Consider the following 14542-nt stretch of genomic DNA (forward strand, 5'->3'; position numbering starts at 1 on the left):
TGTGTGTATGTTCATGTGTGTGTGTCTGTGTGTGTTCATGTGTGTGTCTGTGTGTATGTCTGTGTGTATGTCTGTGTTCATGTGTGTGTGTTCATGTGTGTCTGTATGTGTATGAGTGTCTGTGTTCATGTGTCTCTGTGTGTGTTCGTGTGTGTCTCTGCGTGTGTTCCTGTGTGTTCACGTGTGTGTGTCTGTGTGTTCATGTGTGTCTGTTTGTGTTCGTGTGTGTGTGTGTGTGTGTGTGTGTTTTGGGTCCTCTACAAGGACAGCAAACATTCAAAGCTACCAAGCCATCTCTCTAAACCTCTGTATTATCAATTTCTAGTGAATCCATGTTTAGGTTAACACTTTAGTAAATTATTTTACACTTTCTAAATTTTATTCCTCAATATACAATTCTCATATTGAGCTATATAAACACACACAGTTTTTCTTCTTTGTATCATAAAACTGCGCATAAAATTTAAGAATTTACATTTGTAGTTTATCATAAAACTGAAGAATACTTGCCATATCTGTGTTGATATGTGCAAACGATGGCACATTAAATATTCCCTGAATCAGCTCTGGTGGGCTACCCACTCCAAACCATAAGAACATGTTCAGACCATTAGCCAGCAGGAATATTCCTTCTTCGGAGAGTCGGGTCTCGGAGCAGCGGACGGCTGGTGGCAGCGCTGCACTCTTCACATCTAACGTGTGCTGTTTGGACAAAGTCAAGAGACTAAGAACCATGCCTCTGTTCCTCTCTCCTCTCATTTCCTTTCTCTTTCCCCCTTCCCCTCTTTAAGTACATAGTTAATTAAAACCTACAAGAATCTCTGCCTTGTGCAGCTAATGGTCTTTTTGAGGAAGAAAGACCTGTTACATAAAATAAGACTTGCATACTTGTAGAGGCCATTGAGAACTGTGCAGGAAGCAAATGATAACTAGGATACGTGTCAATGTGGGGGCAGGGTGCACAGGAAGGCTGCTGACAAAGGTAATGTTGAGTAAAGCTACCTGAGGAGGTGAGAAAAGGTGAGGAGCTGAGCCTGGGGAAAGAAAAAGAACATTCCAGACACAGAGAAACACGTAGGTGCAGGTCCTGAAGTAAGAGCCTGACTAGGGTGTTTGAGGATCAGCAGAGACCCGTGTGGCTATCACGATAGAAGAGGACAGAGCTCAAGGGGTGGAGAAGGCTAACACTGGGCCAGTGATGCTCTGGACTGGCCGTGGAGCCCAGAGCCAGGCTGCCATTATCCGAATAGGATCACTCTGTCTGACCTCCGAGCTGCAAGAAGACTGGAGCAGAGGATGGTGGGAAGAAGCAGAGTCACGAGGTGGAGACTGCAGCACAGTGACGATTATGTCTGAGTCTGGGGGCAACAAATGTGGGGCAGATGTGGCTACCCATGCAGAGATAGGAATGTGCCGTCAGTAAATGATATCTAAAACACAGAACACAAGGGCCACCAAGGGATGGAATTCAGGCAAGGAGACACTTCCCACGGGCTGGACTCTGGTTTCTAACCCCTTGGCCCATCCACCATTGATCATACAATTTTATGTGGCAATCGATCATTTGAAATAATTCTTTTTTTACCTTCTCAATTCATCAAACTAATCTCCCTTCTTTCTAACATGTTTTCTCACTGGTCACATCACTACTAAGTGCCTACTGTCTGTAACCACTGTGATCAAGGAGGAGTTGTATACAACCCACCAGCAGTCTTCTGTATCTCAGGAAGAAAGAGTCCAGGCAGAGGGCAGGGCTTTCAAGATGTTAACAATACCTCAACAGAGAGGAATGCGTTGCCATGGGAGCCACTGAGGACATAAGCAGCTGGGCTCTTGCATAACATGGGTACCTTCATGTATATGTTCATCTGTTAGCCTTTGAATGCACATGGTGACTCTTAGACAGTCACACATTACAGAAAAATAGACCATGCATGCCCACGCAAGATTCCCCCAGCATAGGTAAAGTGGTCTCCTAAGATGTGGAATCCGATTGAAGTTTTCTGGCACCAGCTTGTTTATAGACTTCTAAAGGGTCCTACTTAATCGATTATTACCAACTTGAGAATTGCAGAAAGGAAAGCAATCTGAACAAGCTAGTGAAACAGGACTCCTGACATCCTTCCCCAGGCGCGCTGAGCATATAAACATGCCTGAGAGCTTCTGCGACGGGCCCGGGCTGCACATTTCTGACTTTGAATTTCTTAGGAACAAGACCCCAACACAGTCTTCCCTCCCAAACATCTCCAGGGACCGTGCTTACAATTGGCAGGAGCAGGGGGTAGAAGAAGAGCTGGGAGTCAGCCACGCCCATGGTCATGACCAGCTGCCGTTGGTACGCCCGCTCATCAGGGGAGATCTCTGGTCTGCTGAGCAGCACACAGTTTTTCAACAAGCTATTTATGTACACAGGCAGCACTTTCATGGAGTCTGGCAGGATGAGCTGAAAGAGAAAACACTTGTTTCACGATCTTTTCCTACTTTTAGCTTTCTTTTTGTGTGCCTGCTTACCTCTCTTTGTGTCTGTGTGTGTGTGTGTGTATGTGTGTGCACGAGTGCCTGCATGCAGGCGGGACAGAAGACAACTTCAGGTATCATATCAGGATGGACTTCCACTTCCTTTGAGACAGTCTCACCACTAAAGACAGAGCAGCAGAATGGTGAGCCCCAGGGATCCTCCCGTGTCTGCTTCCCCAGCATGAGATCACAGCCCTCTACTGTGCCCAGCGTTTTGATATGGGCTTTGGAGATTAATGAGGTCCTCATATTTGTGATGCAAGGACTTTACTGTCAGAAATCTTCCTAGCTCTTTAGCCATCTACCTTACTAATGAAAAAAGTGTGTGTGTGTGTGTGTGTGTGTGTGTGTGTGTGTGTGTGTGTGTGTCTATTATCAGAATCCTCAATGACAAGAAAAGCTGCCTCAGGACTCTGACAGGATGTATCCCACATCTTACACCATACGCCTTCATACCAGAAGTCTCTTCTAGCCATCTGCTGAGTAAGGAGTAGAAAGGACAAACTGTTTAGCTGATTTAGGCAAGCACATTCCAGAATGATTCACCTCAACGTCTGATCTCGTTTGGAGGCACCAAAGTGAGTAAACAGAAGATGTGGGAACTGGAACATGGTCACGTTTCAGAGCCAGTAGCCCCAGTCCCATTTCTAAGCAATTTATAACATGGTATGAAGAATAAATGCCCTTGGCTTCACAAATAGAAGTACATATATACCCTTTCAATATCTTGGAATTTTACTCACTGTCGCAAGTCAACTAGGAATATTCAGGTTGTTTATAGATCCATCATTTTAAATACCACAGCAGGGTGAGCTTGGCACTTATGAAGACAACCCTACAGAGGCTGACTAGAGGAGGCTGGGTTGTATGGAGCAAGGGAAGAAAAGAAGAGAAACAGGAAAGAAAGCCGATGGAGAAAAGCATCATTAAAGAGTAGAAGAAAGCAAGAAGAAAAGTCTTACTAATAGTTTTGAGGCTAAAAGGAAAATGTGTCACAGATTATTACTGTAAAATCTCCCCTGAGCTTCCCTCTTCCATAATGAAATTACCCTGGAGAGAAAGTTACTGTTTAGGGGTGAGTCAAAACTCATGGAACCCTGTTTGACTGAGTTTGGAAAACATTTTGCATTTTCTAAGGACAAAGAAGTCAAACCAAAAAAAAAAAAATGGCAATTTTGTAGTTAAAGTCTCAGTCTTGTTTTTTTTTTTTTTTAAAGGGGACTTCACTGTTTCAGGTGTGCAAATGTTTTGCTCAAATGAACATCTTTGGAGTACATGAATACCTAGCGCTCTCAGAAGTCAGAAGAGGGCGTAGGATCCCCTGGAACTGGAGTCACAGATGGTTGTGAGCCACCATGTGGTTGTTGGAGATCAAATTCAGGCCTTACAAGAGTTCCAAGTGTTCTTAACTGCTGAGCCATCTCTTCAGCCCCTGGTTTGCCTTTTGAGGAACATTTTACTCCCAAATAATACAAGTGGCTTATTAGCTTTCTTAAAGGTAATTAATCCACTTATATAAACCAGAACATTTGCTGGAACATTCCTTTGATGCTTCTCATGGCTGAGCATCTGAGTCAGAGTGGTGCTTCCTTCAATTTCGAATCCAAGTGGCTTCACTTGCCTTTGGCAATTGAGCAAAAGTAGTCCACTCAGGTCTGTTACACAATCACAGTGTGTGTCTTGATGGTCTAGTTTGGTGTTGGGGTCTGGGTATGGAAAGTGCTCTAAAGATGCTTGGTCTTCAGTGTACCAGTATTTGGAGGTGGGTGCTGGAGGTGATCGGATCGTTAGTGTTCCAGCATCACTGGATCGTTAGTCCCTAGCTTCCCCGAGTGTTAGTGCCCTAGCTTTGTTGGTGCAATGAAAGGCTCAAATGAAGAAGGAAAAAAAAAATCTCATTTTCAAAGAGCAGGAATCATCTCTATTGACTCACCCTGAGTAAAACAAGTGTCACATTGGTTTGTTCTATGTTTAAGCCATAAGAACAGACGATCTGGTGTAGACACAAGTCTTCTAGCTTATAAACCAGAACGAGATGATATGTTTTACTTTTCCCCTTAGATAAACAAGATTGTTTTTTCAGTTAAGGTCTTTAAAGGCAAACCACTTTGATACCAGCATATAAACTTCAAGAGAAGACACTAATTGTACCTGCTCTATGTCAACTGCTCCTTCTGAAAGGGGAGATACTACAGAGGCAGAAGAGTACCTTCCAGAAATCCAAGATGAGTAGCAAGGATGGGCGCAAAGTGCTCATGACTGGACTCCATCCAAGATGGGTTCCATAAGCACCTGGTGGGATCACGTGACTCAAACAAGCACACTTCCAAATTCTGCCTACCTGCTTGCCTTTTTCTCTCCCCCTTCCCTTCCTTCCGCTCTTTTTGAGACAGGGTCTCATAGAGCTGAGGTAGGCCTCAATAACCTGGAACCTTGATCCTGTTCCCTCCCCAGATGTATGCCACTATGCCTGACTTATGCAATAGTATTGAAACTTGAGTTCACCAAAGTGAAAAGATCCTGAATAATCAAGAGAACTGACCCCAGCCATGCTTAACTGTTAACACAGAAGTTAGAAGAAGGGATGAGTAGTCACTTCAGGTGGTTGGAAGGGGACTTCCCTGTAAAGTGCAGGCTAAGAAATGCTTGCCTTGTTTGCCTTCATTCAGCTGGTAAATTTAGATGCAGAATTTGTATTCTCTTCCTGCTAACAGCTTTCTCAAAGGTGGAGTAACTACTTTAACAAAGGATGAATTAGAAAATGATTTTCCACTAGTTGCTCACAGAATTCTTTTTTCAATCAAAATTAGTTAGATAATCAGGATCCAACCCTGAAAACCAGCATCTAACTTTACTGACACAGGGAAGCATGTGCTTAGAAGACACAAGCAAAGCAAATGGCTCAAGGTTTACCTAAATGTTCAAATCACTTAGATGATGCACAGAGACAGTTGTTTCTAAGTCGATTCTATTAATAATGTTTAAGTTGAGGCAGGAGGATTGCCACATATTCAAGGAGTGCCTGGTCTATACAGGGAGAGGCAGGGCAGCCAGGTCTATATATACAACTTTTAAATGAAAATAATCCCACCATTTATGTAATAAATTATATTTACTTTTTAGAGAGTCACTGTTACTACTGCCATCAGTTCATGGCAACCTTATTTATATGCCTAAAATATATTTAAGCATGCACATTTTACAACAAAATACCTAGGTCTATAAACAAAAGAGAATACTAGCATATTGTGACATTTCTCTGTTTATAAACAGTGTCTTTGTGACTGTCACATTTTTGGTTCAGACACTTTGTAAAACCCAAGTTTCTTTTTTTGATGTTGGGTACAAAGGTATGTAAGTCCATGGTCACCATCCCCCCACCCCCACACAGCTGCATCCTCAGTTGCCCTGACTGCATGCTCTACTTGACTACATCTTGGAACAATAGCTGCATGCACTTGCTCTGTGCATACTGGCTGCTTAGCACAGTGGGGACCTCACCTGGCTTGCTGCAGACGGACTGGCACAGTGCTTCCGGTAACATGCCAACATATGGGCAGTCTGATTAACTAAAATTTCCCGGATGGTCTTCAAAGGCTGGTTCAGAACTGCTTTAAAAGCTAGAAGCACAAAACCGCAAATAGAAAAGACACGAAAGCTTTAGAAACTTATCTCTTTGGATAATAACCAAGAACAAGTTGCTGTTATCTTCGGACCACCAAACAAGGATAGCGCTCTCTTATTGCTCCTCTTTTGAGTAAATAGTGTGATCTAGGCAAAGAGGGACGATGACCTAATTATAGCAAAGGGTTACACTGACCCATATCTATCTTGAGACTACTAGAGATAGAATTCCATATACAGAAAAGACAGGCCAGGTTGTTATCTCCCCAAGTCCTGACTTCTGCTGGCTGGAATGCTCTCTTCCATACCTTAAGTGTAGACTTTCAGAAGGGCAAGGAAATCACCCAGCCTCCATCTTAGTCATCAGGGCGCAGACAATCAACACTGGTGTAAGTCAGCAGTGCTGGAGGGCACACTCACACACTTAAATTTCACCTCAGACTCCTCACTAGCAAGAAAACTTGGGCCAAGTCTGTGTGGTCTGACCCCAGAGAGGCTGGTCTCCCTCATTACGGCTGGAGGAGCTGGCCATTCTCCAACCTTCGACTTCACTGGTTCTTGCAGTATTTTCTGGCTTCCGACTAATTACCCAATGAGTCTCGACTGAATCACCGAGCTATGAGATTAGCAAGATGCTACCTGACTTGGCAAAGAAGTTGATGAGGGCATCCGTTTCACAGTTCTTGTACAGATCCGCTAGCTGGGTGCTGCAGTTTAAGGCGAGATTGTGAATCCGGAGTCTTCGCTGACCACTGATGGTTGTGTAGAGCACAGCACACTGCAGAAACAACATCGAGGCATGGGTATTACCCACCAGATCCAGCCTAGCTAACTTAATCATGCTGGTATATATAGAATCATATGTACAGATGAATGATTTCTAAAAATTTCCAGTGCTTCTCCTTTATTTTTGAAGATTGAATAATACCCGGGGAAAGAACGATTCATTCACTGTAACATTTCAGTGGTTTAAGCTGTCGAGCTAGTCACATGTAAATACCTGTGCACATTTCACACACGGACTTGCATTTCACAGATTTTACTACCAGGGATCTAGGTGCAGAAACAAAGTTGGCATGCATTCATTGCTCTGCCCAGGCTCCCTTCCCATGAAAGGGCATAGCTATTTTACGGTGCACTGAGGTCTGCTGGAGCATAGCCACTACCCAGGCACCACTGATTCAAAACCAAGCATTAAAACTTTTCCTCATCCAGTGCCAGTCTCTCTACCCTTTCAGTACAAAGCTGATGTTTGAAAAGTATGATCTTTATATTTTCCTTATTTTATTTCTTTAACTAATATTTACTCACAGCAAGTCCTATTCCACTAGCCTATGATATAATGCTTAGATAATCCCAGAGACTAAATTATGACCCCTATATGCTGAAGTTCTGACCCCCAGCACCTTAGAATAAAACTTCATTGGGAGGTAGAACCTTTCTCTTTTTTTTTAACTTTTACAAAATTAATTAATAAATATATTTGTTTATTTATTATTAGTAGTATTATTCTTTAATTTTTTTTTTTACATTATCCCCATCCTGGTCTGCCCTCCCACAGTTCCTCATCTCATTCCTTCTCTTTTTTGAGATTAATAGAATCCCAACATTTCTCCCTTCCCTTTCCTCTCTCCAAATCCTCCCATTAACCCCTCCACTTTCCCCTTAAAACCCAGGGCCTCTTATCTCACTAACTGTTATTGCATGTATATATGGATATGTATTTATTCCTCACTAAAACACTATAACATGTAATGTCACTTGTATGCATGTTTTCTGGGCTGGCCATCTGGCACTGGACAATCAATTGGTGTGCTCTTCCATAGGGAAGAACATGGAGGGAGTACCTTTAAAAGGGCAAATTAACTAAAATGAACTAACTAGGGGAGGGTCACATGACTGCAAGAACCTTGGACACAGACACTTCACAGAAACCAGTTTGTTGATGCCTGACCCTTCACAGCAGATGGCCAGGCCAAGAACTGCTGTGCCACATAAGTAGCATATACATATCGACCTGTGGGGAAGCCACTCAAGAGTGCTCTAAGGACTCAAGCTTTGGAGAAAGAGTTGAGCTTTGTTATGAAGAGAGGAACACATCTGGCGGCTTAGTCACCTGGATCAGGGCCCCGACATCTTCACTGAGCTTGTCGTCGTGCTTGAACTCTACAGTCACGGCCTTATCACAGTCGATGGCCGCCATTTCCACATCTGTGGTGTTGTTCATGAATATGCCACCAAAGAAATCAGTGGCCCTGAAACCTAAAGCACAGGGGGGAAGGAAAATTTGCATCTCGAAATCTTGATATCTTTCTAAGAGACAATAACTATGCAGAAGAGACGTGAAATGGTGTGCGTGAGATTACCTGTGCTGGTTCGAACCCTCATAATGGCATCAAAGCCTATTTTCTTCTCAATATCATTCCGGAGGTCGTTCAAAAACCTTTGGCTGTCCAACTGTATCTACAAGATAAAGTGTGATCAGTGGCCACCAGGTGGCAGTAAAAGACTTCAAATAACGTTACTTTCAACTCATGTCATACCACTTTTTATATTTTGACTTAGCATACTTACATGGATATCTTATGTACATATATGATCTTATGAAAGTACATGATCTTTGGTAGTGACTCTTAAGTTTTAATAAATAAAACCCTTACTTATTTTTCATCTTCATAACATTTAGATGGGAATATTCATTTATTTTGCAAATGAAACAATAGCATAAGCGAGTCACTCAAGGGTCTAGTGTTAGACACAGAGAACAATGCATGGTTTAATATATTCAGTGAAGCTGGAGAAAGACACCATGAGGGTGGCGGTGTAGGTGGGGGAGGTTGTTAGCGGGTGTCTTTTATTTGACCATATTCATAGCATAAGGCTCAGTCAGAGTACATATAGCGTCTGGAGGATAAACACTTCCCTTGAACTTCCTGACTTCTCTCTTTAACTCTGAAGGCTGCTCACAGCCCACACCTAAGCAATACTAATGAAGCACTGCACCATGTGCAGCTGAGATTCACCTAGAACACGACCTCGCTGACAGGCAGCAGTCAATGCAGTATATCTGACCTGGTCAGGTAGACTTTTATAAGATTCTCACCATTTCTGCTTGACAGGCACAGAAAGGCACAAGAGGTGAGTGCACACACACACACACACACAGAGGCACACACAGACTCGCGTTCCCAATCCCCAAAGCAAAGAGAAGCTGAAAGGAAACAGAGACATCACAGACAGTACTCATAAAAGATACTTCAGGTACACACCAGATGCCTGACTGTGCTCTTGACCGTCATTTACACCCGGGAATATTATTTAATGGAAGATGCTATTAAAATTTTGCTTTTAAAGCTAAGAAATAAATGCTAAGATATGATCCAGTCTATACAATGCACATAAAAGCTGAGGGGACTCATAGCCAAAAATAACACTAACACTGATTATAAAATATTCTAGTCCTTATTGCAATGGGTTTCTCCCACTGGATTATGACAGCACTTCTTTTTTAATAACATGATGAAATCAATAATAAGCTTCTGTATATTGACAAGCAAGTAAAGGGCTTATATCAAAAATTATACAGAACTAGCATACTACTGAAACACATACGGGGATGAAATCAACAGCGGTGACATCCAGTGCCTCTTGCCAACACCGCCCTGTATCACTGTGCAGCTAACTCACTTCAATGACAATAGCTTCACCCATTTGGGACCCCAGCGCTACCCCGCCCAGGACTTTATTAAGAAGATGGAGGTTTCTGATCAAATGTATGTTCCTCACTGGAGAATGAGCTGAGATGCTTGCACTGTGCCTCGAATACCCAGAATTCTGACGTAATGAGTGTCTGTTATCATTATTAAGACCTCATATTCAAGTGTATCTGCAGACCTATATTTATCCACAAGTCTTCAAAGGGTTCCTAAAGCTTTTTAAAAAAACGTATTTCATTCTCAATCTTTACTTACTTCTTCAATCTTAGTTAACGTCCACTGCAAATATACAACTAGCTGCTTTATCACTCTTAAACCAAAACAGGATGAGCATTTGTCATCTGTTAGGAAAACACCCCTCTATGTATGATCAGTTGCCCTGTGGAACACAGATATCAGTGACCTAGACAGGCCCCTCCTCAGGAGGAGGCAATGTCTATTCTCTGTGTCTGAATACAGTAAGCCTTCAAGGCACAAGTGTCCACAGGAAAAGCTTGTGACTGCCTATCCTAAACTGGCGTGGATGCCTTCGCCAAATGCAGGGGAGGCATGTTAGTCCAGAGTGGGAGAGTAGAGGGTGTAATGAGCTGAACCTGCCTCAGATTTCATCCAATTAAAACAAACATGCAATTGCATTCTCAAATATTATCTTAGGTATCTCTAACTTCCCTATACTTTGTATGTATGGAAGTATACTTTCCCCCACAGCAAAGCGCATGACTAGTGTGACTGGCTGGCTAACATCAGTGGGAAGCCAATCAAACCCATGCGGTTTTACATTGCTTGAATTTACTTTTGCTAGTTGTCCACAATGGGACACAACGTTCTTACCCTATGATCTAAGCATCAAACTTAAGCTGGGCTGGAGAGATGGCTCAGCCCTTAAAAACACTTCTGTGTAAGCCTACGGGCTTGAGCTTGGTCCCGAGCCACATGTAAACACACGAGACAGACACACAACAATAATTAGGTGTGATAGCTCAAAGCTGTAATCCCAAAACTCTTAGGGTAAGACAGGAGGCACAGACAGAAGCCACCAGAAAGCTTGCCCGCTAGCCAGCCCAGGACAGTGCACAGTGATAGAGTAATAGAAACAAGGGAGATTCTACCCCAACTAGATGCAGGAGAGAACTGACTCCTTAAAGTCCTGCCCTGACCACCAGAAGCAGCACATACATACACTCGAGTCCCCCACCACACATACACACACACACATGGGGGTGCGTGAGAGACAGCATCAGAGAAAGAGAGGGAGAAAGACAGAGACAGACTCAAAACTCAAACAGGAAGGAACTGAGAAGAACAGGCGGCTTGCCACTTACCTGAAAAACATTGTATTTGTAAAGCGTTCCTCCCGTGAGCAGGGGAACTAGACCCAAGGAAGCCACATCCACAAACTGACTGGGAAAGAGGAAGAGAGTCACCGAGCAGCTGTTAGCCACACAGTCCTTGGCCAGAGATTCGTAGACAGCTGTTTGGGGCTGGAAAAGTATCTGAAGGAAGGATGAAAAAAGATAAAAAGAAAAGCCACATAATATATTTTTTATTAAAATTTAAGTATCTATTAAATTTTTCTTAATTAGAAATTTTAAATGAGAAAAAATATGGGATTTTCCCCCCTCTAGTTAGGTAGACTGGGCTAATGAAACAAAACAGACAGTTGCCTTCAGGTTATTTGATACTTCAATACCCTTACTGGAGGTGTCCCTACCCCACTTTCAATCTACCATCCCAGATGAAGTTCTGTGGATTGGATGGTGCTGTGTGACTGACACATGTGTGAATTCAGCCAGAAGCATCTTCCACTGGAGACTGCTCATGGCTGCTGCACTGTCTCAGGTTTGAGCAAAGGCTTCTTTTCAGCATTGGATGCCTTTGCTTCACGACTAGTGTCTCATCCTCTGGTGAGTGAGGTCACGGGGCATCTGTGTTCCCTCTCCACTTTTCTCCTCTTCACGCAATACCCACCTCCATGTCTCTAACAGTCTCACAGATCACATATGGACGACGTGTGATCATATGTAGATATGTCAGACATCACCATCTTTAGCAACATGAAATCCTTTACAGTTGAAAATACTCCTGAAGAGGGGGACCCCTTCTAACATTGCTTCAGCGACACCTCAAAGACTAACTGTTCCCAAGTACCTTCTCTTTGTCTGTGTTAACCAGCTTTTTGTCGTCTCTGTTCTTGAGCTTCCCTGGTGCTTCGGCAGTAGGCAAGGAGGAATGGAAGATGAACAGCTTCCCAGGGCACTCTGCTGCCTACAGAATCACACAAAACACTTATGGGTTAAGATTTCGTTTAAGAGAATCATAGATATATGAAAAATTTGCACCCCACTCCAGTCAGAAAGAAACAAACTACTGTTGAGGAAGAGGACAAGAGGGACCTCTTGTATGTTGTTAGAAGGAATGCAAATCAGTGTGGAGAAGAGCGTGGAGCTTCCTCCAGGAACTGAAGAACCACCACCATACAGGAATGAGTTTTCCAAGAAACACTGCTGGTAGACTGCCTTTACCAATCAGACTTTCACTCAACCTGCAACCAAATTAATAATATGCTTGGAGGTCACTTAGGACCATCTGGTCAACCTGCTTCCATTCTGTGTACTCAGCCTGTTCAGAATTAAGTGCCCTTTGATGAAAACAGTATAACCATTCTGAGGATGGACTCCCTGACATAACAGGCTCTATTTCTCCTTGGTGACCCATGCATGCCACTGACTTGGGCAATATATGTGTGGGTAAGATGTGGTGGCCTCATCTATAGCCATTCACTGGAAGCAGAGAGGCACTGAAATCAACAAAAGGAGTTAAAGAAAACAACAACACATGAACATAGATCAATAACAGGACTGTGGCTTTGTGTGCTGTTCTGGGTCAGTTCCTCTCTTGTGAGACTCCTAGAGAAGACCAATTAAGACCTAAGCCTCTCCATCCCTTTTGTTACCATGTTGGCTGTGCTGTTCAGCACACAGAGAATGGCCTTTGTTCAAAGAGACATGATGTGGCCAGGATTCTTCAAATCCAATCAGGCTCATTCCTGGGTAAAGACCGCCAACAGTTAGTTTCTTTTCTTAAATGTGACACTGTCTTGCCTGATAACATAGATATAGTACTTCTGGATACATAGACAAAGTCCCCTAAGGCCACGCACCACAGGGATACCTGAAAATAATCCATGCTTACTATAGCCTTGTTCACGGGAGTCAAGTAATGGAATCAGTCTAGGTGTTCATCAATAGGTGACAAAGGACATAGAGAACATATACACAATGGGATTTTATTCTGCCATAAAGCAGCAGAATGAAATAATTTGCTGGGCAATGGATGCAAATGGAGATGGGTTATCATACTGAGTTAAATATGGCGGACTCAGAAAGACTACACACTTCCTCCCACTTTTGCCTCCTGTGTTTTATACACACATGTGCATATGACATGTTAGCAGAACAGATACTGGAGAAGGGAAAGAAACTACGGAGGGAGAGGAAAGAGGGGATGCTGGGGAAATCTAACAATCGAGGACTGTCTGCAGTGAGTATGCATCAGTAAAGCATTTGCAAACTGCCTACTACTTTTTAGTAGGTTTAAAATGTTCCTCAGCACTAAAATCACCACGAAAGCAACAGCCGGTATTTGTATCTGAACTGTCACTACCATCTTTTTCCTCAAATATAAATGACCCTCCCCTTCTGTTTCTGATTTCAAGACAGTATCTAATCTTTTACTGTAAAAAGCAACAAGAAAATTTCATCAGATGGAGACTTCCTGTCTTAATTGGATCAAACTAAAAATATTTCTTACAGCCACACACAGCTCTCAAACATATAAAGTAAAATATGTCTTGTCTGTGCCACCCAATTCCCCTAAAGAATTCACTAAGTTCCTTGTACCCGTGGTGTCTAATCACAGAAGGCCTAACATTTGTACTGTAGGTATTAAGATCACAGGTCTAGTTCCTACAGGCTAGGGTTAGAATCTTAGCCACTGTGTTAGCTTAGCGGCTTTAGGAAACCCACTTAGCTTCTCTATGCTGCATTCATTCCATACATGATGCAGTAGACATAGTAACAGAAACAAGAGTTGGAAGACTTCAGTTAATCATAATAAACATAACTGATTGTCCTACTCAGGGCCTATTAAAAATTCAGCACTGTAAAAGTATAAAGTGCCTGGGGCTATGGAGATGGCTCAAAAGATTAAATACTTACCATTCAAATGTGAGGACCTGAGCCCAGATCTCCAGCCCTGACATAAAAAATAAAACTGGTAGGAAGAGTGGATGCCTATAATCTCAGTACTCAACTGGGAGAAACAGAAGGATAGGCAGAATTGGCAAAGTTCCAGTTCAGGATAGACCCTACCTCAAGGAGAAAAAAAAAAAAAAGACCAATCTGGAAGGATACCTGAGATCAGCTTCAGGCCTTCAAACACACACACACACACACACACACACATTCACCACACACACACACTCACCACATACACACACAGTCACATACTCACACATACCACACATATACTCACACACTCACACACCACATATACACACACCTACCACACAGTCACACACACCACACACAGACTCACACATATGCACACCTGCACACATATGTCCATACACATACTCACATTTGTATACATACACAATACATACATAGGTAGAAAAACTTACAAGA

The 14542-nt window shown here is 42.8% G+C and overlaps 1 protein-coding gene across 1 annotated transcript in view; it reads right to left on the reverse strand.

The window, feature by feature from the left end:
* Sec24d (SEC24 homolog D, COPII coat complex component) overlaps positions 1-14542 on the reverse strand; it is a 95200-nt gene that overhangs the window by 4819 nt on the left and 75839 nt on the right. The window contains exons 14-21 of the mRNA XM_028760472.1: positions 12006-12122; positions 11180-11350; positions 8508-8604; positions 8258-8403; positions 6781-6919; positions 6019-6137; positions 2264-2443; positions 511-702 (exon numbers count right to left, since the gene is read on the reverse strand). Coding sequence (XP_028616305.1) covers positions 511-702; positions 2264-2443; positions 6019-6137; positions 6781-6919; positions 8258-8403; positions 8508-8604; positions 11180-11350; positions 12006-12122 — 1161 coding nt within the window. The remainder of the gene's footprint in view (positions 1-510; positions 703-2263; positions 2444-6018; positions 6138-6780; positions 6920-8257; positions 8404-8507; positions 8605-11179; positions 11351-12005; positions 12123-14542) is intronic.

This window comes from Grammomys surdaster, unplaced genomic scaffold, assembly GCF_004785775.1.
Source record: "Grammomys surdaster isolate TR1022 unplaced genomic scaffold, NIH_TR_1.0 126531, whole genome shotgun sequence".
NCBI classification, from domain to species: domain Eukaryota; kingdom Metazoa; phylum Chordata; class Mammalia; order Rodentia; family Muridae; genus Grammomys; species Grammomys surdaster.